Source organism: Montipora foliosa, chromosome 14 (assembly GCF_036669935.1).
Source record: "Montipora foliosa isolate CH-2021 chromosome 14, ASM3666993v2, whole genome shotgun sequence".
Taxonomy (NCBI): Eukaryota; Metazoa; Cnidaria; class Anthozoa; order Scleractinia; family Acroporidae; genus Montipora; species Montipora foliosa.
In genome coordinates this window covers 22,408,401-22,435,885 of record NC_090882.1, presented here as the reverse complement: position 1 = coordinate 22,435,885, position 27,485 = coordinate 22,408,401, and the positions used below count along the sequence as shown (strand labels likewise).

General features: G+C 38.7%; 3 protein-coding genes across 4 annotated transcripts in view; 2 read left to right on the top strand and 1 right to left on the bottom strand.

Moving 5' to 3' along the window:
- Window positions 1-1,029: 1,029 nt before the first annotated feature.
- Window positions 1,030-21,296, bottom strand: LOC137984832 (mirror-image polydactyly gene 1 protein-like). 2 transcript variants are annotated; one of them, XM_068832137.1, is made up of 10 exons: window positions 21,025-21,296; window positions 19,495-19,702; window positions 18,132-18,237; window positions 17,056-17,185; window positions 16,094-16,142; window positions 15,758-15,931; window positions 5,881-5,982; window positions 4,119-4,213; window positions 2,221-2,451; window positions 1,030-1,483 (listed from the first exon to the last, which is right to left on the bottom strand). In XM_068832137.1, the coding sequence occupies exons 1-10, from the start codon at window positions 21,225-21,227 to the stop codon at window positions 1,408-1,410; spliced, it is 1,374 nt and encodes a 457-aa protein (XP_068688238.1). In that variant the 5' UTR covers window positions 21,228-21,296; the 3' UTR covers window positions 1,030-1,407. The 2 variants fall into 2 exon arrangements, with proteins under 2 accessions (XP_068688238.1, XP_068688239.1); XM_068832138.1 differs by having other exon boundaries at window positions 1,267-1,483; window positions 15,758-15,928; window positions 21,025-21,286.
- Window positions 21,297-21,328: 32 nt separating this feature from the next.
- On the top strand, window positions 21,329-23,135 carry LOC137984833 (uncharacterized). Its single transcript, XM_068832139.1, has one exon. The coding sequence runs from the start codon at window positions 21,359-21,361 to the stop codon at window positions 22,595-22,597; it is 1,239 nt and encodes a 412-aa protein (XP_068688240.1). The 5' UTR covers window positions 21,329-21,358; the 3' UTR covers window positions 22,598-23,135.
- A 2,903-nt stretch (window positions 23,136-26,038) lies between these two features.
- Window positions 26,039-27,485, top strand: part of LOC137985195 (uncharacterized) — a 1,776-nt gene continuing 329 nt past the window's right edge. Inside the window, exon 1 of the mRNA XM_068832720.1 lies at window positions 26,039-27,485. This exon is cut by the window's right edge and continues 329 nt beyond it. Within this exon, the coding sequence (XP_068688821.1) occupies window positions 26,249-27,307 (1,059 nt within the window). The 5' untranslated portion in view covers window positions 26,039-26,248 and the 3' untranslated portion in view covers window positions 27,308-27,485.

Sequence of the window (27,485 nt, the reverse complement as noted above, 5' to 3'; positions counted from 1 at the left end):
TCCAAAAGTTTGGAAGTACGAAATCCGAGCGAAATCGAAGAAACTTGATGAAGATGCGACGTTGTGTAATACCTGTTGGTCAGACAGACGCAGGCTCATCACAAAAACATTTCTTACCAGGTACTTCTAAACGTCGGAATTGATCCAAACTTTCCACAAAAAAAGATTAGTTTTGCTTTATTCAGAGACAAATTTCGCTTTCAGGCGAAAAAAAAAAGCTTAGCGCAATCGTTTGCCATAAAAGGTCAAGCTAAGGTACATGAGCTGACACCCGGGATTGAGTGAACCAATCAGCGCGCGAGAAATGCATTAACCGAAAATAATTGAAAATTTAATAATTATATTTATTCCGCTGAGCCTCGAGATGATGCCTTTTGTTTTAATAGGACTGAATTTTAATATATCGAAAGTGGGCTACTGCGTGATTAGCACCCACTACTCGATGATTGCACGTCGTGCATTTTCCTCTTCTTAATTAGCATGAAAATGCAGCTTAACTACTGGAGGATCAGTGTCGGATCCCATCACGGTCACTGTGCTTTCGAGCAACAACATGACGTATGGTCGCACATACTATGATTACAAAATATAGAGGATATTTCTCTTCTCGCGTTGCAAAATATTTCAGTTATTCGCTGCGATCACTCGTGAAATGTTTTTCACCATGAGAGGAGAAATGTCCTATCTCCAAGCGTTCACGTAATGAAAAACCAAACCATTTCACTTTAATACTTTTGTAGGTTCTAACGTAGAACAATCTTTTCACGTGCGAAGACATCACGTTGTTTTCACGACGAAGATGTAGATACAAAGCGTTGTTCTCACAAAACCAAACAAATCTACCTTGGGTGACACGACCTGACCTCCTCTTAGAAAAAGGTTAGGCAAGCTTGTCCACAAATGAGGAATCTTCAAAACCTCATTCATCAAGACTAAACAGCCCATTAAATAAATTATTTTTGTCTTCAAAACTGGTGCAGTTCATTGCTGTATAGATATTGTTTACTGTCGTAGATACCGCCTACAGTATTTACATTCGAATAGTCAATATTTATTCAGTTCCTTTCTGCTATATTTCTACGCTATATAAAACTTAGGGTCTAACCTCCCCAGCCCCATTCCTTGCTTACACGATAAAATTGGCCTTGTACAAATTTTAAGAACACCTTTGAAGGTTACCGGTAGTTCTCTTTCCAGAGTTGTTTTTTGTTCAAAAATCTCTGTTACAAAAAGTCGCAGATACGAAACATTTTATAAAATGCATGCAGCTTTTGATTTATATATATATATTAAAAGACTTTGGATGTGCACACCTTCAACTTAGACGAATCTATTAAACAATACAAATCAAAGAGAACACTTTCATCTCTTTGATGTAACACTTTTAAACCCTGGAGCCCCTCCCATCTAGTTGATTGTAGCAACGCTTGTCCCACCAGAGTCGGAAATTCGCTTTCGCAGCACACCAACCAATCTTTCTAACCTGTTAGTAAAGAACAAGGACGGGTTACGTTTTTTCAGATGTTAGGCTTTTAGCACTTAATATTTCAACAGAATTAACTATAGTAGGGTAATCTGAAGTGCTGTTTCTACCCATGTAAATCATATGAGTGTTAGTCCGACTAATGGAATTCGGCCCACACAAGGACAGAGAAAAACTCTGACCAGGGTGGGAATTTGAACCCACGACCTTCGGGTTAGATCACCGCTGCTCTACCGACTGAGCTACAAGGTAAGACGGGAGCAGAGGAGACAATGAAGTTCGGAATCATCTGGGGATGAATTTGAAGTTAAACGTCATGTTGAAAAAAATACAGAAAAACACAACAAGGACGAGACATGTCCAAGATTGACAGTAACGTGATGAACACCGAATTTGATATTAGTGTCCTCTATCCTATTCCTCGAACTTGGGATGTCAGTCGTTTCGCCATAAGTCGATTCGCTGTCGATATTGTATCAGACATAAAGTCGAGTACCATACGTAAAAATAGCCAAAGAGTATCGTCTATAGGTTTCAGGCTTTCAGCACTATTGTTGGGTTTAGACTTCAAGTATTAAGCTTGAAGCAGATGCTGCGGCAATGAAAGCATCAGATGCATCTAAAAATAACGGAATGAAAGAGCACAACGTGCTCCCCTTCCTTCACCCCTCAAGTAAACAAACACCTACGAAAACCGTAACTGAAAAACCGCACGAATGTAACAATCAAACACTTACTTGTCTGCTCTCTCTTTCTCTTTGCGTCTGTTTTTAGATGACTCTTCCAATTGTTTTGCCAGGTTGTTTCGTTCTTGTGATACAGCTTTAAGCTTCTCTACAACCTCGTCATAACTCCGCTGTGCCTGTTGGATGTCCACATCTCGAGCACGGAGTCGACTTTCAAAATTATTCATGGTTTGGTTGAACTGGTCGCGAAGGGATTCCTCTTGAGAAAGCGATCGGTGTAAACTGAAGAAAACGCGTGAATGAGGAAAAGATTCTTCTACACAAGTTTCACGGACTAACTATATGACTGATTAAATTATTGAATGATAGAGCAGTTTTCAAATGACTGTCGAATGCAATTGCTACACCTTGTGATTGGTTTAAAAACTTCGCGCCAATTTATCAATCAATGACAAGGAAAACCAACCAATAGAATTGACGTCACGGTTTAGTGCTCAAACCATTGTGGGATTAATATACGTACAAAAATTGACACGTTTGTGATGTTTGTCCGCATTTCAATCCCATAATGCTTTGTAATAAGGCGCCAAGATCTATTTTTATCACTTGTGGAAAATGCTCTCGCGACCTGCACGCGCGATTTCTCCCGCGCTTTGAGCAAGTTACACGGAAATGCTACGAATTTGATTCATTGCGCTATTTGTACCCGCGGTAATTGATCAAACCCATGACTGCGATTGCGCTCTACCACCTGAGCTATCGAGCCATCTGGGGTCTGGTTACATGCAAGTTCATATTATATCCCGTAATAGGTCTGGGTACTGATAGAGCGGTTTTCAATTGAGTGTCGAAAGTAATTAGCGAATTGCTTTGGTTTTGCATTACTTCACTCGGTGATTGGTTCAAAGTTCTCCCGCCATTTTTTCAACCAATCACAAATGAATCCAAAACCAATCGTGGGCGGGCACATTTTCCCGCGCTTTGTGTCGGCTACGTGTAATTACTTCGAGTTTTGATTGGTTTACTGGATCGTCTCCGTCCTTTTTGATTGGCCAAAGTAATTACTTTGGTTTTGGTTTTACGACACTCAATTGAAACTCGCTCTAATACTATACATTCTCTACTTGCACAAATCCCATAATAAGCCTCTTTTACCCCCAAAAATAAATTTTGCATAATCATTGCAATTTCTCCTGGGGCATGAAGGGTTCCCAAGAGAAATCGAAAGCAATGCCCATAAACATTTTTTTTTTTTTTTTTTGGGGGGGGGGGGGGGTAAAAGAAGTGTATTATGGGGTTTATGAAAATAAAGAATTGCCATCTGTCAGCACGAGCCACGAATTTTTAATTGAGGCAGACAAAATGGCTGATTAAGTGTTTGAGTAGCATATTTTTTCAGGTGTACGGCTAGTTTATTCAAAATCACAGATAGCTCTTGAATCAAGTATAGCGATGTCCCATTTATTGAATCTCCACCTAGCAACTGAGTGATGAGTGACCAAGCTATTGGCTGAATGACTCTCCAGCTGAGTGATCGAAATCCTTCTTTTTTTTTTTTCCAATCAAACCGTCAAAGCTAGGTTGAAAGATCTTTTAATTACTGCTGTTTGACAGTTTGTAGCTAAGAGTTGAACACTTCGAGAAATGGCAGAAGTTTTTGCCTTTTGCAATAAGTGTCCTTTTTTTTCCTAATTTAAGGTTGTGGAAATGTAATACTACATCCGTTTTAGTCGTCGTTGAAATAATGTAATCTGTCCTAAAATTGTTTTAGTTTGTAGCGTAATTGTTAAACAAATTGTCCATAGATCTTTGAAATAGTACTTAACTAAGAGTTATTAAATTACAAACACAAAAAACTTTTACTGCAGTTTGACTCAATCTGAACAAGAGTATGTGAAGTAGTGTATAATTCTTCCTTTTCCAAGATCCAAAAGAATAAACTCCCTAACCTGTAATAAACTCTAATGGTCTCCATCTCTTCCTCGAGTCGTTTGCATTTTTTCAGAGCAAGATCCTTCTCTTGTTGAGCCTGGGTTGACTGTGCCTATTTAAGTAGAATGAACTTAACGTGAGTGTCAAGTGTATTTAGGGCACTACTATAGGGAAGTCACTATACAGAAACCAATTCAATCTATAGGTGCAGGGATGGCTTAGTGGTGAGAGCAATCGCCTCCCACCAATGTGGCCCGGGTTTCGATTCCCAGACTCAGTGTCATATGTGGATTGAGTTTGTTGGTTCTCGACTCTGCACCGAGAGGTTTTTCTCCAGGTACTCCGGTTTTCCCCTCTCCTCAAAAACCAAAATTTGATTTGATTTACGTTAACTTGTTAATTTCAATTTACAGTGTCCCTGATTAGTGCTCTATAGTGCTAGAAGATTAGACACTAAATAAAGTTCCTTTCCTTTTTTTTTTTATCCAAACCAAATCAACTCATACGAAGTAGTACAATGATTTTTGAGGAGGAAGGGGGGGGGGGGGGGGGGGGGAAACCAGAGTACCCGAAAAAAAACTTCAAAAGTTTAATTCCAATAAACCATTCGGTGGTTCACTGCTGGCCATCACTGTAAAGCTGCAATCCAATTGGACAGCTTTTGTTTTTTAAAGGTCTGCCAACTGTCAGTGCAAACATGATTGACAGCAATAAACAGCAATGCCACTGGTTAACAATTTACCTTTGTAGTACACATTATTAATGAAAAGCATGATAAAAGACTGATTTTGTCTCCCTGTGGTCACCAAGGCCTTTTCCAAAGAATAAATTGGCAAAGAAATACCATATTTATAGCAGCCAGCTATTGTCATTTTGATCCGATTCTTGTTTTTAATTTTAAGAAAAAGGACTCATTGAAAGCAGCAAAAGTATCAACACAAAGTCAAATATCTTTAAGTCTTTCTAATAGTAGTGAGTTATTTTTCTTGCTGAAGAAAAAGGATGATCATCCATTCAGACAGGATTCTACATGGGAAGATTGCATCCAACATTATAAATAGTGAGAGCTGGGAAAATGACAAACTTATTTTATGTGGTTTACTACAAGTACACAGGAGTTTCGATAACTTTTGAAGTAGATGCATGGGCTAATCAATGTAATAAGCAGTCCCTCTTGTCTTTTGCAAGGGTTTGAGCAAAAATCAAGGCAGAGTAGGCCCAGCGGTGAGAGGTAAATTTTTGACAAACAGACAGCAGTTTCCCGATGGTGACCACGGCAGGTACAAAACGCAGGTCACAGGTCACAGTTCATTATTTGACCTATACAGAAAGTATCCTAAACATTCATAAAAGCTAACCTTAGGCCTAATTAGGCCTAAAGAAAAGTATCCTAAACATTCATAAAAGCTAATTTTAGGCCTAATTAGGCCTAAAGAAAAGTTTTTAGGCTGAAGGTTAGCTTTTATGAATGTTTAGGATACTTTCTGTATAGGTAAAACAATGACCTGTGACCTATGGCCTGTGCCCTGTGCCCTGCGTTTTGTACCTGCCGCCGGTGACTGGCTTCTACTGAAACTCCTGTTTACATGTATGTCTGTAAAGAACCACTGGTAAAACCATATGATATGCAAATTAAGATAACTACAAACCAGTTGAAATAGCCATTAGGAATTTGATTGACAATCTTTGAAAGGGGTGGGGGGGGGGGGGAGGGCTCACCTTCATCTAATGGGATCATCACATTATGTTTGAGACCACAATATTAAAGAAAAGTTTTACCTGAATGGCTTTAAGCCTCTGCCTGTCCAACGACTTGTGTTGATTTTTCATCAGTTCAATTTCTTTACGAAGATTGATGATCTCTGTTTCCAATGATTTTGCCTGGAACCAGACAAGACAATAATCATTACTGGGTTGCCTATGGCAAACCAGTTGGAATCTGTGTTTAGTTTCGTGTTTTTTTTATTTTTTTTTTCCGTGTCGGTAAAAGTCTTGCCTGTCACTCCCCTGCTAAGTAGTGGCTTTGTGCATAGAGTCTTGTCTGTGTATTTTGTTAGGTTTGAGGGGGCTGGGGGAATACGTAGATTTCCTTGGTGCACACAGATGAACGTTTAACTAGACCCTCCGTGAGGGTACACTGGGTTGCCTGTGGTACGTGCAGCGTTCCATGCAATTTCTTTCAAGTTGGGGGGGGTCACCCAGAAGTCATACCAGAAGTCATACCAGAAGTCATACCAGCAGAGGCCCTTTGGCTCAAAGGTCCTCACACGTTCGTACAACGAAACAGATCCTTTTTTGAGGTTAAAAATCTGGTGACCGGCCTATTAATTAATCATTTGTCAGAAAGAAGAAATTCCTGTCTTCTTTAAAAAAAATTGACACGCATTGCTTACGTGTGGTAGTGAAGTAACACAGCGATTTATTCCATAATGTCAACTGAGCTGTGTGTTGTCTTCCAGGAGATTCAAGTTCTCTTGCGTAATATGTAGCTCTAACAGTGCACGATATTGTTTTGGTATTGTCTATCCTTGCATACGGAACCCGCGCCCGCAGTGCGCGCGGCAGTCAAAACTGTGCTATCCTGTCAATCATTTGCCCTTTCACCGGAAACAGTGCATTTCGGTTGTGCGTGTCGATCTACCCCAGTCGAAAGGAAGCGATTAAAGTCTTTATTCGCGAAATTAACTCAAATAAATACATTATCAATACGGTTTTGCCGTCTTCTTACACTTGATTCAAAAATACCAGCCTGAATTCGTCTTAGATTAGTTAGAAAAAGCACAAATAAAAGCTAAAGCACAACAGCTTACGTTCGAATTCTGCTTGCCGACAACCCAAGTTTGTTGACAAAAAAATTGCCACAAAATGTCTTAAATGGTTTTCTGGCTCTCTATTAATAGCGCTCATGTGCATTTTAAATGGAGTATCGGGAAAGAAAAATTGTCAAGCTGATATTTGTTTCGTATAAACATACCTTTTCAAGTAGCGAAAATTTGTATAAGCACTACAAAACTTTTACTAACCATTGCCCTAAGGAACACCTTTGAGAAGCTGCAAGGAAGCGGCTGATGAATTTTGCACAAAAACCTCGACCCCTAATACCGGAAAGCCAGACTTGGAAAGTTTTTCAGCGGAAGGCTCACTAAAGAAGAGTTTCTAGAGCTTGCCCTCCCGCAGGTCGCCAGTAAGGTGCAAACAAGCTGATTCATGTCTGAAAAGAGTAAGGTCTAGAAGGTGCAGTCAAATTTTGTTTCTTGTATTGAGCAAACATTTATTCAAAACTTTTCCCTCACTCCCAAATAAGAACTTGCTGTGTCTTGCAATTCTACAGTGAATTACTATTAGGCCAATACGAGAATCAACATCAAAGAGGCACTCCCAGGGGTTTGAGGGAAGAAGAGAACATGGCTTATTTGAACTGGGGAACAGAGGAACAATATCAAAATATTTTAGGGAACAAGGGAAGAAAACCAATATTTAAATTTTAGGGATCAAAAGGCTGGGAACAAGTTTCAAAGTAATTTGGGGAACAAGGAAACACAAGAAAATATCTAAAGGGAACAAGGACTCCTCTCCCCAGGAGGCCCTCATCAAATGTTCTGCCTCTATCCAACAGCTCAAACAAGCTATTCCAACAATTTTTGAATGACCAACAGGAAAAGAAGACTCTCTAAGATAAACAAATTATTTATAATAATTATCACTTTAGCATGCGAAACAATGCTCAGATGCTTATGAGCACCCTCATGCCCATGTTTGTAAAAAAGCAACATGAAGTATTTCTTGCGGCTGGTTTAGGCATTGTTTCATCTTTCAACATCGGGCAAAACCAAATCAACTCCATTCTCAGAGGGCACTGGGGAAAGAGGCTAGAAGAAAAAACTTGCATTAATCCAATTCTTCCAAGGTAATCTTTACAGAATAAGATTGTTGAAGGAACACTTTTGAGTGGCAACCTTAAGCCTTTTAAAACAAGCACAAACAATATTAAGTCTTTACATTCACAAAATGTCAAACAGCACATTTTATTCTCATATTCAATTAGCTTAGGCCGCAATATTCCTTAAAACTATGCAGAACTATTTACCACAAAATGTGGAACATTTCCTGCCTATCTAAATATGCTGCAAAAGGGCTCCAAAAAGCAACCAGTTACGTTTTTAGATAAAGATACACAATACCTAAAAAATAAATTATTTGATGTGATCAAGACATTGCATGACCAGGCAAAAAATAAATGGCAGCAATGTATGTTAGGTTCACAAAAAAGGAAAAAAATATTCCTCAACTGATGTTTCAATATGCATATTTTAAATTAATTTTCTATCAACAACTCAAGAGACTGACTTTTCACTGGCATTGATTTACATTTTCATGATAAGTTTTAAAGTGAATCTGGCAACCACAGTGCCCTATGAAATTGGAAATAACTTAAAAACTCTTTAAACTAACATTTTACAAGGGACACCATTGTTAATGCCCTGCGAAGAACAAAGAATAAATTGAAAAAAGAGTTGGTCTGGAGTTTATCCACAATGGACAGTTAGTGGCTGCATTCACCAATGTAGAGAACAAAAACATCAAGTTTCTTCTCAAGCAACCAGGTGTTCAAGGAGCTATTCAATTTCCAAAGAACTATGGTAGTGTACAACAGTACCAGGGTGAATTTGGGTACGTGGCCTGAAACTGAAACTTGTGGAGCCAAACAACTTGTTGAGCTTAGTACTTAAACTGGGCAGATAATTATGTCTACAAATATTGTCTATTCAACGAACAGTTTCTCCTAATTTTGTGTACCATTCACTTGTTAGTTCCCTAATTAAAAAAATCGCTAATTCAATTAAGGATTCAAGTCCTTTCAAATCATCAAAGTTACTTTGCGCCACCAGGAACAAACGAAAAAATACAAGCAATGAAGACAAACTGCTCAAAAATGCACGACTCCCTTTGAAACAGCAAAACGGGCCGGGGATCCTGAAGTCACTAAAAAGTCCTGCATGCTACGTGGATGTTTGCAGAACGATCGCAAGTTGTAATCACTGAAAGAAAACTCCACTCCAGATCTGATAGATTATGGTCGTGCAAGACTCGCCAAGCACGTGGAACACCCAACAGGATTGTTTGTTGTTTGGCACAGCAGATGAACGAAAAATTGTTCCCCTCACTATTAAGTTCCAACCCGATAAGACCAATCTTGCCCAAATACAACAACAATTTGGGCAGCAGGCAAGCTCATCACAAGCCATCGAAGTTGGCATAAAGCAGCATAGCGCTTCACCTGAAGTTCGATCATGATGGACACAAACAAGAGCTGAAAAAACTTCATATGGGCAGACGGCCAAATGCGATTGACCCAACACTCATTAGAGCGGCTCAGTTATCGGACATCAAAGTGCTGAACAAACCAAGGGATTTCGTCGTAAAAATGTTCACTCAGCAACGTCTTCTTCCTCCACAGAATAAAGTTCAAAGGCGATCCTGGTTTTTAATCACATGCTAGACCAATTCATAAACTTGATAAAGTGGATTGGCAAATTGATTGCCAGAACAATGCGTCATTTCTGTCCCGCTGAGTTCAAAGAAGCGACGGTCAAGAGAGTCACAAGAGAAGGCTGAGCGAATGTCCACCGATCTAACAAATCCGAATGTAAACAATTGGCGTGACGTCAAATAGCACAAGGATAGCACAGTTTTTCCCGCTCGCTGAATTCTGATTGGTCAGTTTAAATTTCAGTAGCTCTCGCCGTATGCAAGGATCATTGTAATGAAATGGTAGGAGTCTTGGGTAAATAGCCTGAGAAGACATGTGGTTACTAGCAAAGTACTGAGCCGAGGAAGATTGAAGAAAATAAATGGGAAGTGAAAAACATTGTCTTCTGGGATGACATGTTGACAGTTGTCTTTGCGTAATATGTAGGTCTAACAGTACACGATATTGTTTTGGAATTGTCTATCATTGTAGCGCCATGGTAGAAGTCTTAGATAAATAGCCCCTTGAGAAGACATGTGGTTACTGGCAAAGTACTGAAACCAGAGAGACTGAAGAAAATAAAAGGGAATCGAGAAACATTGGCTTCTGGGCTGACATGTTGATCATGCAACTTCTTTCCACCACAAGTGTAAGCGTGCACTGACAGCATCTGACAGCATCTGAAAGCTTTGTAAACAACAGTTGAAAGCTGAAGTTGTTCTTATTCGGCGGGGTTAGTATCTGGATGGGCGACCTAAGAAATATACCACTCAGTAACAGAAGCATAGGACCGAAAATTCTATTTTAATGCTATCAAATGCGAACCAAGCAAGATACAGATTTTGTTAGCTTGCTTTATCCAAAACAAATATTGATGTAAAAGTAAATAAATATGGATACACAGTTTTTAAGAAGAGCAGAAGGAAGTTTCAGGACGGTCGATCGAGCATAAAATATTTTGCCATCGGTAATAAAATCTACGACATGAAAACAACATTTATTTTGAACCACGAATATAAAAAGTTACCATCAGCGAAAAACAGTTTGGGAGATTTTAGTTGTTTTGTTGTAATTGTACAAGTTTGGCTGCACCGAGTAAATCGCACATCGAATTCAGCGAGCGCAGTGATCAAGTTACCGCGTTATTTTACCGCGGCATGTTTACTCGCGAAACAGTGAAGCATCTGTGTCAAATGATGCCAAGCTACCGGGTTTTTGTTTTTGTTAGTTTTCTTTTTATTTCGATTGTTATAAATTTTGACAAGAAATGTGCGAATTCAACACAAAGATCACAATCGCGCAAATCTCAGAGGTTGACCATTGTTCCTGGAAAATCAAAAATTTACTCTCCAAGACAAGGTTATTTATCACCAGGTAATTCCATCGTTTTGGTAATAGCAGCTACTTTATTATTCATCAGCGTCACAATCTTTTGCCGATTTTGGGGGTCATTTTGTTGAAACTCAAGCACGCTTCCAACAGACCTGTTTATTTTCGTGACTAATGCCTTACCACAAAAATTCTCCCCGTATCACATTTCAACACATGTATGCAAATTTGCTAAGCTCGAAAATTACACAACATGATAAATTTACAAAAGCTAGAAATTTCACAGAAATATTTTCCAGCGAAACATTTATTGAAACAAGCAACATATTTGCTATAAGAGGCAAGAAACCCTTCCTATTTCAGTTGCGTGCGTGCAAGCGAAACAAACAATCACAAAGCATATGCAATTAAATAAATTTCTGACAGTTCACATTCAACCCTTTTCGAAAGAACCTTGACCGTAAATAATAAAGCACAAAAGAGACAACAAGCTTTCATTCAAGTAATTTTTCACTGTCACATTTCCAAATATTTTACACCTTTGCTGAGTTGAGTACAAAATACCGGTAAATGTAAATTGTCAGACAACTAAGATGCGACTTGAGTAAACACTGTGATGCATTCTTGTTGGCGTTCGATTCCTTCAATGTTAATTTGTTAAATCATAGTTAGTAACTATGGTTAAATCCATAAAAAAATTGCTATTTGATTTCCGTGTTTTATATAATACCAAGTTAGTAAAATATTAGAAACAAAGCTCACTTGATATCCAAAGGCGAAAAATGAAATTGTTGTCGAAGACCATTACTCGTCTCTTACAATCCAGATATTTATTTTTCAGCGCTGTCTTGCTCATACAATTGACGATCCATTCTTGAGCTCCATGAGGGTATATTTTGTTTAAAGATCCACTAAAACGCCATTCACGTCAATGACTTATTAGTGAAATTTCCAATTGTTATACTGGAAGACTGTGCAGAGTTGAGAACAGGTAAATACAAATCTGACAAATAGCGAGACAACTGAGATAACAGATCCACTATATGGATTCCTTATCTGTCTTTGTTGAACCCACACTGAGTTACCAGAGAACTGTTCATTTGGTTTGAGTGTTGTACAAAACACCACGCTTGGCAAAGTGTTAGGAAGACTGCTCACTTTGATTACGGCTCGACGGGCGACAGATTGTTGTCGAAGTCCATTACTCGTCGCTTCTAACATTCGACCGCCTGTCCTGTCCAGTATCCAATTCGCTTGCCATTATTGAGCTTCATTAGGGTGCATTTTGTTCAAAGATCCCCTAAAACGCCATTCGCGTTACATGACTTTCGACGCCATTGCCGGTTAAGTTAATCGTTCTACTGTGTCCACCAGAGAAATCTACGCATTTCCCACTACCCTCTCGATCCTAAGAAAATACGCGTAGAAGGCTCTATGCACAAAGACACCACTTAGCAGGGGAGTGACAGGCAGGACTTTTACCGACACGGAAAAAAAAAAAAAAAAAAAAAGAAAACGAAAAATAAAAAAACGACGAAATTAAAGACAGATTCCGACTGGGTTGGCAACCCAGTAATTATTAAACCCGCAATGGCGTCGAAGGTCGTGGTAACGGGGATGGCGTTTTAGTGGCAAAAATATACCTTTATGAGATCAAGAATGGAACGTCAATTGGAATAACGAAACAGGCGGGGAAAATAAATATCTGGAATCTTAAAAGCGACGAGGGATGGTCTTCGAGAACAATTGCGGTCGGATATGAGAAAGTGTGTGTTGTTTCTAATCTTATTTTATAAACTGTGCTGGTATGTAGAACACTGACAGTAAGTGGGAAATTGAGTATAGGTGTAAAAGGAATCGAATGTCTTGAATGTATCACAGTGTTTACCGAAGTGGCATCTCATTTGTCTGGCAATTGGCATTTAATTTGCAGTCAAGCTGTACAGTTTTCAGGTAAAAAAATAATTGAAAATGTGACAGTGAAGAATTATTGGAAAGAAAGGTTGTTGTCTATTTTGTGCTTTGGAAAAGGTTCTTTAGGAAAGAGTTCAATCTTGAACTGAAAAATATATTTATTTGCATATCGTATGGTTTGTGAGACGGATTGTTTCTTGTTTGCATGCACGGAATTGGAATAGAAAGGGTTTTTTTTGTCTCCAATAGCAAATATTTAGTTAGTTTCAATAAATTTCATGCTGGAAAAGGTTTTTGTGAGATGTTTCAACTGTTGTGATTCATTGTGCTGTGTAGTATTCGAGTTTAACTAATTTGCATAAGTGAGTTGAAATTTAATACGCATTAAATAAAGATGACAGGAATTTGTAGGCATGATTGTTCTGGCAAATGATTACAGCTGGCGATCGTTTTTAATTAAGGTCAGAAAAAGATTTCAGTATAGTCACTCTTGTGTAAAATGAAGTTATTGTTGACTTGAGAAAACAACAATAGGGTCGTTTATACGAGAGAAAATAAGCCGCGGCTTACTCTGGACGCGGCGTACATAATACGCGAAAGGAACTATTTATACGAGTATAAACTCCCAGGCCAGGATAAGCCGGGGCTTGAGAAAGCTGTGACCGTAGATTTTGCATCATTTATATGGGCTGTTCGCGTTTTATTTTCTCTCGTATAAATGGCCCTTATATTTCTTTAACTTTTTTAAAGAGAGAGATTTCGCGCAAATTTTATTTCAAGCTATTCAGTTGAAATATTATTTCTCGCCATTGGCTTCGTTTACGTGATCATTTACTGGTGTTGACATTTAGGAGGTAGTTGTTTGGTTCTAAACGAGTAGGAATAAAACGACCAGGAATGAGCGAATTTTAGTGGGTGTGCGATAGCAACACGAGACAGGAGTCGAGAGATTCTAACGATAGACAGATACTAACTAACCCCTCCTGAAACAAACGAAGGGAAACAGGCGTTGGTGGTTTGTGTGAATTTATAGCACTAAGTGGATAGAAGTCGTCATGTTTTGATTGGGCAGCTTCAGAGACGTCCTTCTGAGGAAACAAGTTGTTAAAATAGCTAATTGTGATTGGAGAATTTCGATCCTAAGTATAATAAGTATGATAATGCCTTTTACTGACCGGCAAAACCATATGATTGAGCGTGATCATACCAAATATCATTTGTTTGCGCGATCAAGTTGTGGCGAAGTGTGTAGCCCATGACAGTATGTCGTTTGTGAGCATATTGCTTTTTGTTGTATTAAGCTTCTTTCTCGGAACGCTCAGACAACTCACTTATGCACACGCCGTTTGCGGTAGACCAACACTAAAAGATGCTATTGAGCGATTGTTTTGGCCGGGGTTGGTCCGCAAACTGAAAGAAAGTTTATATGTTGAGAACAAATGTGTACTAAATGAACAAATATGTGAAAATCATGATATGAACTGCACTGCAACCAAATGCCAAAGGAGAGAAGCACAGAACTGTGAAAGTTTCCTGAAGAAGAAAGTTCCTGATCTTAAAGTTAGTGCAAGCGGTATCGAGTCGCAGAGATGTACGCCTAGCCGGATGCCTTTAGTTAAATGTTCGATTTTGCAATTTACTTGAACGTAGCAAAAATCTCCCTAAATGTTTGTCGCTGATCGTAACTTTTTATATTTTATATTCACTGTTCAAAATTAATGTTGTTTTCATGTCGTAAATATTTCATTCTCGATCGACCGTCCGGGAAACTTCCTTCTGCTCTTTCTGAAAACTGTGTATCAATATTTATTTGCTTTTTCATCAATATTTGTTTTGCATAAAGCAAGCTACCAGAATCTGTACCTTGCTGAGTTCGCATTTGTTAGCGTTAATAGTATTTTCGGTCAGATGTTTCTGTTTTTTATGAGGGGTTTATTGCTTTGGTCTCCCATCCCAACACTAACCCCGCGAAACAGGGCTTGACTTCAGTGAAGTTTAGTATTACAAAGTTTTCGGATGCTCATAGGGCACACTTGTGGTGAAAAGAAGTTGTGAGGGAACTTGAAAATTATCAACATGTCAGCCCAGAAGCCAATGTTTCTCGCTTCTCTTTTATTTGTTATTCTTCAGAGACTGGAATGCTGTATTTCAATACCACACAATTCAGTGCCTTCTGATTTTCTGTAGCACGTACCACAGGCAAGCCAGTGTATGCTTCATAGAAGCATCTAGTTCATATTAAATTTTATCACTTGGACAAAAATGTCAGTTTTATAAGCTTTGTTAGTGTACACATAAGTATTCACAACATTAAACAGATCATCTTATGCACAGAAAAACGTGTTATGTGCAGAAAAATAGCGACTACGGTATGAATGGAAACGAGGTCGTAGATGAAGTCCCTTTTTTTCAAGTGTGCAAGAATGAGCTTTACAGCCAAACACACACAATGGGGCTAGTCCCTAGTGGACCAGTTCTGAGGATGAACTCCCTCATCTAAACTACACATCTCTGTCAAAGAATCTGGTTTATGTTCCTATCATTGGTCCCTAAAAAATCAGCCTAATTTTGGCGAGACAACTCCCTGCAAGTTGTCACTTCAAAGCGTCTCTTAGTCCCTTTGGGTGAACTGTCATGGTCCAATAAATCTTGTATTTTATGCTCTTTGAGTTTTCAGTCATTTTTTGCATTTGGCAACATCTAGTTATTTAAATGACAATAACAATACATTACCATAATAATAATAATAATAGTAATAATAATTCTTATTATTATCATCATCATTATTATTATTATTATTATTATTATTATTATTATTATTATGGTAATTTATTGTTATTGTCATTATTATTATTATTATTGTAATAAAACAACAAGACAATCCATTCAATTCTATTTGAGTCAGTGAAAATTACAGCATCTCTTGCAACATTCTTTATTCACCTTTTCAACGGCAGCATCTCTTTCAGCAATGACAGCTTTAAGTTCCTCAGTTACCATCTTCTTCCTGTTTCTCTGAACTGTCCTTATTCTTTCAGCCATTAGTTGACCATGTTTATCTATTGAGTCAGGACTCTCTGAGGTTGTTAGTCTACCAAGTAACGATTTCATTGTCTGCTGCAGATAGAGGAATCACCACATTAATATTATTAATTTCAATAACTGTAACAAATTTTAATGGTATTCTGTTTTATCCTAATGGTCAAAACCAGTCCACTACTCTCAATGTCACTTTACCGTACACGCATAATTTCCAAAATAATGTTGATAAATTATCACCTGTTCAGACTCCTCTTCATCATAAACACTGTCCACACCAGAATCAAATCTGTTTAAGAGGAAGAATATCACATAAAACTATTATGAATAATTAACCTATTGACTCCTAGATGTAAGATTCCATAGATTTTACTCTGTCTAACGCAGACAATTTTACTCATCAATGAGGGTTCGTTCTAGGGTCAATGGGTTAACAAACCCTTGATCACCTACCAGTAATTCCCAGTTTACGATCTTATAAACTATTAGCCTGCGTATCAAATGCAAGGGGAGAAATTAAGTGAAGCAAGTGACCGAGCCACGTAGAAAAACCCCAAGTTCCCATTTCCGCGTGGCTCGGTCACTCGCTTCACTTCATTTCCCTCTCCCCTTGCACTTGCTACGAAGGCTAATAGTTTATAAGATCATAAACTGGGGATTACTGGTAGTTGATAAGGGGTTTGTTAACCTATTGATTCTTGAACCAACCCCCGGTCACTCACTTCCCTCTACCCATGCGTTTGGTACACAGGCTAATAAACTATTTATTTATCCTTTGCCTTAAAAATGCTGTGCTCCATTAACACAGATCATAATTTTTTTTTTTATATATGCTTATTGGGTAATGATCCCAGAAAAGGTAGGCACCTGACACACCAAATCAAAAGAATAGTATTAATGATACCACAACAGCTTCAAGCTCTATTAAGTTCTGATTTTTGCCTTTCATACAATTCCACTGAGCTTTGTGTTTGTAACAGTGCAGCATATAACTGATTCATGTGGAAAACAAATGAAACCAAAACAAGCTATGTGAAGATCCCTTAAGGTCCAGTCAATGGCCTAGAAAATGGCCCATAACCATCAGTACAGTACCTTTTAAATACCCTGTAGGCCTTTATGCCCACAAATGTACCTTACCCTCTGACATCTTTTCTAAAAAACACCCAATGGATCAGAATATCTGAAACACATTTATGTACCCTGTGTGTTCTCTCTCTGTTCTCCTCAGTTTATCCAGTAATTCCTCACGTTCGCTGTAGGCCAACTGGAGTCTTGCACTCATAGCAGCATCACGTTCTTTTTGAGCTTGGTAGATTTTCTCAACAATGGCTACGAAGAACAAACAAGTATGTAACATTACTATGTAAAACCACACTTGCAAACAGATATTATTTACTACAGAAAGTCATTGCATAAAAATTGAAAGTTTCACACTTTTTAATGGGTTTTTGCTCCTTTTCAAGCTTTAACAGAAGTAAAGCAAGGCCAGAGCTTGACCACAGACAAGTTATTGATTAACACTGATTAATAGTAAACTGTACGGGTTTCTTTCAACCACTGACTCCTCGGAGTGGGACTTCTTAGATTTCACTCTATCTAACGCCAGACAGTTTTACTTGTCGGGGGGGGGGGGGGGGGGTGTTGGGTTCAGGCATCAATGGGTTAACATCACCTCAAAAACTATGTCCCCTTTAACCCATTGACTCCTCGGAGTGGGACTTATTAGACTTCACTCTGTCTAACGCCAGCCGATTTTACTCGTCAATGGGGGGTCCAGGATGGTTCAGGCATCAATGGGTTAATAAAAAAGGGGACATAGCTTTTGACTGCTTAACCCACTGACACCTCAAACGCCCTAGGATGCCCCCAGCTGATGACTAAAATTGTCTGGCATTAGACAGGGTAAAATCTATAAGTGTCACTCTCAGGAGTCAATTGGTTAATGGTCAATGGGTTGACCAATTGCAAGTTTAACCTATTCAAACCTCAAACACCCTAGGACACCCCCCACCCCCTGGCGAACAAAATCGTCTGATGTATTTACCTATCTACACTACATTAATAATTGTAGAATCTCCCTCCTACAAATATCCGTAGAAAAACGGTAAAAGTTGAACTTTCTTTAAAAAACCAGCCCATCCTTTAATTACATGTAAGTTTTCAGGACCAACATACAGGTGCATACCTTGAAACTCAAAAAAACAGGATGGTTATTCATCTGTTTTCAAGCTGGATACAGGGAGAGAATCACCCGAAGACAATGAAATTGTCATACCTGCACCCTTCGCAGCAATCTTAGACTCTGCCTGAGCAACCAACTCATCACGACTCATCCTGGAGGCTTGGACTTCGGCCTCAGCTCTTGTTAGCTTATCTGTGAGCTATTGTACAAGTGTCAGGTGTTATTAAAGCAAACAATTTAAGATTGTTTAAGCAAAAGATCATAAAAATCAGCGAAAGAAACTTTAAAGCTATTGCAAAGAAGCCAGGCTTCATTTAGGTGACTGAACACAGTTTATAATATAATTCACTTATACTTCCATTTCTGCCATATTTATGCAGTTTTTGCCTACAAGCTCAAACTTGGTCACTGATAAGTGCTACACGAAAGGTTCTATTTTTGACAGTCAATTTGTGCAAAGCGGGCTGTTACCATGGTAATGCATATGGAATGAAACAAGGCCTAAAGGATGCCTATTTCTCATTTACGCAAAATTCACTCATTAGTTGTAAAATAATAGAAATAAAGTACATTTAACAGCTGTTATCACAGAATTTTAACAAAATGGATTTTTCATAATTCACTGATAGACATCTTTCAGTTTTTTCCAGATTTCTGTCTGTTAAATTTCTGATTTTTTTTATAGACCTTGTTCATAAATGGCGGTCACATTTATAATTCTTTTGTCCACGTGCAAATTAGCCTATCAAGCCTCATTTTAGAGCAAGAATTCTTTTCAATTCACTGTATGGTATCGAGGCTTGGTAGGCTAAATTGACTGCCATTTATGAATAGGGTCTATAGACTATTCATTTGTAGTTGGCACTATTTTGATTCCAAATTTCTGCAAAATCTAATGCCAGGTTTGCAGCCTAAATTGGGAATTGTGTAGGTGTGTCTCTAGAACCAGTCCAAATCATGATTAACCACACCAAAAAGTTTCCAAGCCTAGGAAAAACAAATTGGCTGAAAAGTCAACTGCACACAATCAGCATGACCTCACAGCTTTGAGAATAAATTTGAACAAGAGTTTGTAATACAAGGTTTTTTTCCCTACTTAAGTCTCTTGGCAATGCTTTTTGATTCAAGAGTAAACTTTACAATAAAATTATTGATCCTTTTATAACGTAATGCCTTTGCATTAATTTTTTTCTTCAATGATAATAAAGTGGGATATAGGAAAACATGCCATTAAATGACCCAGATAGCAACACTTAGTGTACCAAACACTTTTTTATCTGAAAGTGCTTGTTATTGCTGGCCTCTGTTGCCCAGAACATGACTGGTGCATGTAAAAAAATAGTTACCGGTATTCGCTGGATTAAATCATATCCAGGGGATAAAATGAGTATTATGTACAGCATGTACATTCATTCCTTCAATAGTAATAACACCACCCCCTCCCCCTAGAAGTTACCTGAAAATTCAAACGCTGTGCAACTGATAACTCCTCTCTAAATGTGGTGTCAGTTCCAAGGTTGCTGGACATCAAATTAGTGCTACTAGGTGAGTACCTTCCATTTTCTCCCAGCCTAACTCTTTCCTTGTACAACTGTTCAGTTTTTTCTGCTAATTCAGCCTCAAGCTGCTGTCTAAGGGATTGCTCTGTGCTGAGGAGTTTGTCTCTTTAAAATTAAAAAAATGCCTTTCCATTAGATTGGGAACACCTGAGATACAATTTCATTACGGTTAACTGGAACAAGTTTGGCCCAAATATGTTCTGAGCAACTTTGGTTTTCACTGGTTTCCTCTAAAAAAAAGTTAATAATATGGACAGTGTTTTTTTTCACCAGACATTAGGGCAACTACCTAAGGTAAATAGTTGTTGTGTCTCACAAGTTTAATGATTTACTATTTTATTAAAGACATATGCAAGCATAACGTGCACTTTGACAAACTGCTGTGGGTCATTGTTTAGTGACTGTTTCATTCGTTAGACTTGTCAAACGACCCATCCAGTTTGCTTTGTTGTTTTTTGACATTTATTTCGAGAAACTGCATTTCAGAAATTGGACTGAATGCTTCTCAGATTGCCTCAGTCAAGGCCAAGACCCCTATTGAATAGTTAAAATTTTTACCTTCAAAAATCAAAAAGTTTGTACAGATATTGCTTTAATAAATTGTTTGATATTGGTATTTAATACAGTATTTTGCTCTCTCTTATATTAAATTTGAGAATTATTTAAGTACCTTTGCATCAAATTATTTTTATAAGTTGTTTGATATTGGAATCCAATCACCCAAATACTGTATTTTGCTCTGCTATTATTATTTGAGAACTTTTGTGAATAATAAACTGTTCATACCGGTGATTCTTTGCTGTGATGTCATGCTCTATTCTAGACCCTGCTTAAAATTTAAGTCAAGCTTTTTACAAGTGTTCTGCTTTTCTCACAAAGACACAATGAAATGATAACATAATTTTCAGTAATATTTTAATCACTTGAAATGATGAGTACTTCCGGTCTACACAGCTCAATACCTTAACAAGACTTTTAGCGTATTCTTTGCAAACGAAATAAGATTAAAATGGTCGTCATTAATTTTGAACTTTCATTAACTGTTTTGTTTAATTTACATATAAAGAAGTTGTGGCGGGCCGCTTGGAAAATAATTTTGCATACAGGTGACAAATTTTGCCTACAAAAATGCCATGCAGTCAAGTTTGAGTGCTACCTTGTTTAGGAGCCAAATTCAAAGCCATTTTTTTCATTCGAATACGAAACAAAAATAGAATTTCCGCAACGCTCTCGATAAGAAAGCTCGTGTTGGCGTCCTTTTTGATCCGTTTTCATACGGCAATATTTGTCTTATGTTGGAAAACAAACAAATGCTCAACTGCATAAAGATATCAAAGCTTTCGAATGCAACATCGTTTCATACAAGAATTGGAAATCAGGGCGAATCAAATTGTGATAATTACGTCTCATTACAGCTTTGTACTCACTTTTCCTCTAAGTCTAATCTTAAGTTTGCAATTCTGTGTCGAGCTCCTTTCATCGCTGCTCTCAAGTTGTGTTTGATTTCGTTCGCATCATCAAAGTCCGGCTTGGGTTCAGAATATCCATTTACCAAACCACTATGGCCTCTTGAAAACGAGAAATCTTCTTCGTTGTCCGGGTATTCGAAACTTTCTTGGATAGAATCCATATTTGTACGCAACTAAAAAATAGAACTTGTGTGGATCGTTCTTGTTTGGCAACGGGATTTGACCAATCAACGTTAAGATATTCCTAAGGACACTTCAAGGAACTTATACAACGGTGGGGTGAGAGACAATCATGGCGACAACTGGGAAGTTCAGGGCTTTTCTCAGGGTTTCTCAAATGTGTTTTCATTTCAGACTTCCCACAGCCTCGTCATTGTATTACTCCAAAGCATTGATTTTGAACCATGTATCCTTTATCCAGCCAAATCTGACAAGATCGTTGGTTAAGAATCAAGGAACAACACATGTACAGGACTTTGTCCATCCTTACGACAGGATGATATTTGTTGGCAAATTGAGTCCTTCAACAACGCAAAAATTAGTCGAAGATTACTTCTCACAGTTCGGAGAGGTGGAGCATGTGTATTTAACAGCCTCAAAGAAGCGCTACGAATTGCGGTCATGCGCATTTGTACGGTTCAAAGAGGTGTCCAGTTTGGATAAGATTTCATTTGATCCCTTCTACAAACACTTGATCGATGCAAGAAGCGTTGTAGTACAAAAATACAAGGCCACTGATCCTGAAAAAATACAAGTTTGTGATGTGCCAGTCGAGTTTGATGAAACTCATCTTAGAGATCATTTCTCCCAGTTTGGGACTGTGGAGGAAGTCCAGTTTGTTTCCAACAACCCACTTGTCTCCCGAGAAAGTTATTGCTTCATAAAATTCACATCTCCGAGCGCAGCAGTGAAGGCGTTGGCTTCAGGCTCTCATCAGATTGGAGAGCATGTGGTGGAGGTGAAAATATATACGGCAAAGAACAAAAATTTTATCACAGGAAAGGTAGTTTTGGAAGGGATTCCAGAAAATGTCGCAGTTGAAGATTTGAGAGATTATTTCAGTAAATTTGGACCATTGGCATTTATAGACTTGGCTTACTACCACAGCAGAGGGAAACAGAGAGGCAATGCATTTCTTGTTTTTTCTGAGGATAAAACGGTGGAGTTGGTAGCTGAAAAAAATGGCATTCATCTCATTAATGGTCAGGAAGTTCATGTGAAGCGAGCCACATCAAATCATGTCACCAAAGGACGAGATCTCAAAATCTTTGTGGATAGGATTCCAGCGACAGTATCAGAACATCAAGTGAGACGTTACTTTCAGTCATTTGGAAATGCCACAGTGCTTAAAAAATGGAAAGGGGAAGACAACTTACTAAGTTACATAATCATGTTCCAAATGATAAACGAGGTTGACCGTGTCTTGGCCCATGTGCACACTTTGGGAGGGGAGAAGCTGATTGTTAAAAGGACTGGGTGGACTGCGAAGCCACAGGATACCCAGCTTATGGATATGCTTTCATTATTGTAACAATGGGAAATTTCAGATGATCTGACAGTTTAGTCATAGAGTCCAAGCAGTGTATTTCTTCGCCTATGGATACACTCGAGCAGCTAGCTGCTATCCAAACAAGCCAAATTCCTCCTTGTTCAAACCTCAAGTGTGCATAACTTTGCATTTTGTGAATGTTTAGAATGTTTTTTCAGTTTGGTCTTCATACCTCCATTTGATAGACATCGATTCACTTGTAACAAAATTTCTGTGGGCAGGCATGCAGAACAACTTCTGGCATCTCTTATAGATAAATACTTATCTTAGCTTCTGTAGACAAATAAATTCTCACCAAGGTGGAGAACAAAGAAGATTAAATGCCCTCATAAATTTCCACTTGTTTATTTGATAACGGAACTGATATTTGACACAAATTAAAACAAGTTCAAATGATTGCATGATCAGCAGGTCTATGTTAGGAATTATCTGCCATCTTCATCAGTGAGGAGTCTAAAGCAGTGTCTGCTAATCAAGGAGGGGTCAATGTTTTGCCGAAACCTAATTAAACAGAAAATGCACATTTTTTGTTGACTTGTTGACATTACTTTTAGCAAGACAGTGGCAAGATGGTTTGACATTTTAATCTATAATGATGGTTTGACATTTTAATCTATAAGCCTTTATCATCATCAACTGAACCAGCTACCTCAATCCATTCACAGCAAAACAATAACACTACAACAATATCTCAAGGCAAGAATTATAATGCACTTAATTTCAATTACTTGCCTGTGCTTTTTGTGGGAATTTATACTGATTACTGATGAAAGCTTTAAGTACAGGCATGTTTGGCCATTTTCGTGTGATTACCAATATTGTTTCCTGGCAGACACATTTTACCTTGGCCATCCACAAAGGTTTAAAGTTCCCTAGATACCTATAAAATAATCCTTTTATCATGTTCTATGCAGTCTTCAGGGGCTCTTGAACTCCTGATTCTAATTTGCAAGGGGTGTCTCCTAAAAGGGAAGTAGGTTGGAATTATGACAAAGGTGCCATTTCATTCAGCAAGAGAACCCTTCATGATAACAACTGTTTGTTCAACTAATGAATGAAGGGGGTAGTTTCTAAAGAAACTGTGGTGGTTCGCTCTGACGAAGGGCTAACGCTCGAAACGTCAGCTTTTAGAATCTCTGTACGGTGGCCAATTTACATTATCAACTCCGTTGATAAAACCAAATTTTTGTGTGTTCAACTGCTTCTTTTTACACATTGCAGGACGGCGACTCCCGAGGGAAGTCAGTATATTTTGTTCCATCTCTTCTTCTTAGCAATCCTATGTCGTTGGTGTCTAAAATAGATGAGATAGCCCATTCCATCCAACGGCAAAATATAGATCTTGCTCTCTTCACTGAAACCTGGCTAAAGGCCTCGATCCCTGACGATCAAATCAACATCCAAGGATAACAGTTATACAGAAAATCGAGACCATGGCGGTTTATGTTTATATGTCAAGGACTCAATTCAGTGTGAGATATTGCAAGACCTCCAAAGTAACAATCATGAAGCTCTCTGGGCCATCTTGAGGCCTACCCGCTTGCCTCGCGGGTATTTCACCCGAACCAGCATCCCGACACCAGCGATGCAGCGTTGTGCGAGTACTAGACCATATTGAAGCAAAATTCACTAACAGTGCTATTTATATCGCTGGCGATTTCAACAAAGTTGACTTCAAAGCATCAGCTAAATGTTACCAGCTCGAACCCGTAATCAAGATCTGACCAGTCAGTGGACCAGCTGTTGACCTCTCAGGTCATCTGTGTATCACGTTCCTGCCCAACATTCGTCAGAAATTCCAAGCGCGGAGAGAGACCATAAAAACACGCGATAAAGGGCATAGTCGCGTTGCTAGTCTTGGTCGATACCTTTTGGAGGTCCCATAGGAGACGATAAGTTGGCTTGCAATTAGAAGGGTCATCAATTATGGTCTTGACACAATTATGCCTGAACGTTCCGTCCGAGTTCATCAATCAGACTGGCCCTGGCTAAATCCTGACCTTAAACAGCTTATTCATAAAAGACAGAAAGTTTTTTCATGCAGGTTCACGCTCCTATTCACGTTAGTTAGGAACAAAGTGAACCGTGAAAGGAAGAGGTGTCAAGAGATTTACTATAACAAAAAGGCGCGGGACTTGAAGGACACGAGCCCACGTAATTTGTGGCGTGAAGTTAAACAACTTTGTGGCAATGGCAGAAATTCGCGAAAAGACCTTAGGTCTATTTTAAGAATTTACACGAACTGCACTGACCAAGAGCTCGGTAACAAAATCAACGGTGCATTAGTCAGTGTGATGCAAAACTACACTCCCTTGTCTGATTACGCCTTTGTTTTACGCGAAGACGACGAGCCTATAATGGGGACTCTGGAGTCTCACGTTTGCAACGCGGCTTAGCAAGATCGGAGCTAGGGGGCCCGATGACCTTCCAAATTGGGTGTTAAAGGAGTTCTCAGATACTCCAGCCCCAACGAATACCGACGTTTTAAATCAGTCATTTCGAGAATCTAAAGTCGCGCGTATTTGGAGGCAAGCCGGGATGTCCCACTATGCACCAGCCGCCAAAGGCACCTCTATCGAAGATTTCAACAAAGATCTGAGGCCCACATCTCAGTCTAACTTTCACGTTGTCCAAAGTCGCCGAAAGTTAGTCAAATTGTTACAGAGGTTATCACTAACACGCACCCTTCAACGACATTTTTTCACGTTCGAAAATAAAATTTAGGTGGACGTCAATCAAATGTTTCCATGACGAATTCAACTGCCACCAAGAGAACTGGAGTATCGTCATGGAAACATTTGATTGACGTCCACCTAAATTTTACCTTCGCTGAATATGAGAAAAAGTCGTTGAGGGGCGCGAGTAAACTGATAACCGCCAAAACGGCTGGAAATCGAGCATAGCTAGGCTTTTTTCCTACAATTCCGATGTCCACCATTACAACACTAGAAATAGAGCGAATCTTCACATGGTTAAAATAACTTCTAAATCTGGCTATAGGTCGTTTGCCTATTCAGCTGCTAAATTATTTAACAACCTTGATTATGCCACAAAATGCTCCTTGACACTTATAAACTATTGGTCTAAATAACTTGTAATAATTTACATAATTTTTCGCATAGGTTAATTATTTACTTTTAATGTTTAAACATTAAAAGTAAATAATTAACCTGTGTGTATAATTAACCTGTGTGTATGTTTTTATACTTTATACTTATGTTTTTATACTTTATATGCACAGCTTCATTGTAAATAAGTGACTTAACTTTATGGATTCTGTGCTTAATAAAGTATCTATCTATCTATCTATCTATCTATCTATCTATCTATCTATCTGTCTGTCTGTCTGTCTGTCTGTCTGTCTGTCTGTCTATCTATCGTAGTCTCAGTTCAGCCTTTTGTATATCAAACAGCAATATATTTATGATTAATTTCATATATCATTTCATTCTTAAGTACTTCGTTGTGTTATTTTTTTGACAATTCAATGTCTTAAGTCTTCATCATAAGTATTTACGCTGTCTCGGAAAAAAAAGGTAATGTTTAACTTCGATGACATCCCATAAGATACCGCGCATCTGCTGGAACTAAGCAAACAAACATTTCTTCCTTCTTGCACTTCCGCGAAGGAAAATGTCTAATTTAGATCTTTTAAGCGCAGGATTTTCAGCAATCCTTGGTGCAACAGTTATTCCACAGAAGCATGGAGGCAAATTTTCCATTCATGATCTTTTCTGCCAAACGTACATTATGAGGCCGCTCAGTTCGTCACCCCCTGATCCTGGGGAGTTCGGGATCTCTGTGAAAACCCTTCACGGCAAGGTCATTCCAGTTCGAGTGAAAGAGCAGTACTCTATTTATTGCTTGAAAACTCAAGTGGGAGACAAAGAAGGGTTACCTTTGCATGGTTTTAAACTGATATTTGCTGGTGAGACACTTGAAGATGACCTTACCATTGGAGACTACGGAATTGGACCTGATTGCACTGTTTTTTTAGGACTGGTTTTAAGGGGAGGAGGCGCTCAATTGCCGTGTTCATTGAATACGTTTAATACAGACGAGCTTGATCCTACATTCGATTACGATTTCACTGATCTCGTCGATGACGGTACACAGTACATGAGAGGGGGATTCGAGTACAAGCGTCCGTACGGTTGGAACAGAATAGCGATTAAAGTTGTTGGAAGGTATGGCGATGATGACTGGCTTGGACCGGAGGGTATGAGGACGAAAGACGCTCAAGGAGAGTGGCCCGTAACTTATCATGGCACCAATATGTGCAGCGCTCGAATGATCGTAAAAGAAGGATACAAACCTGGCCCAAGAGCTTTGTATGGTAAAGGAATTTACACCAGTCCCAGTCTTGAAATGATTGAGGGGTTGTATGCGCAAGAGTTTACTCACAGAGGAAAGGCATACAAGATAGTTCTGCAGAACCGTGTCAAGCCAGATCAGTCACAAGGTCACCTTGACATCATCCCAGCATCACGGACTGGAGTGGGAGCTGACTATTGGCTGTCTTCAGCGTGTAATCTTGATGTGCGTCCTTATGGAATTCTCATCCGTGAAGTCCCAAAGCCTAAGCCAGCAGTCCAGTCCCATTCAACAAAGGGCCCCTCACAACAGCTAAGGCCTTACGTATCATCCGTTCGATTGTGGCAGAGAAGAAATGTGAAAACAAAAAGTAATTAATTCCTTGAAGACCATAATACTGTAAGTTGGCAACAATAAATTTCTGGACTGCATTCATGGACAGCACATGAAAAATAGATGTAGGTTTTGGAACACAAGACACAACAATAGGTTGGCCATTGATACATTTATCTTTACTAAGAGACCCTGTATTCTAAAATTTAATGCTTAAGCTCAC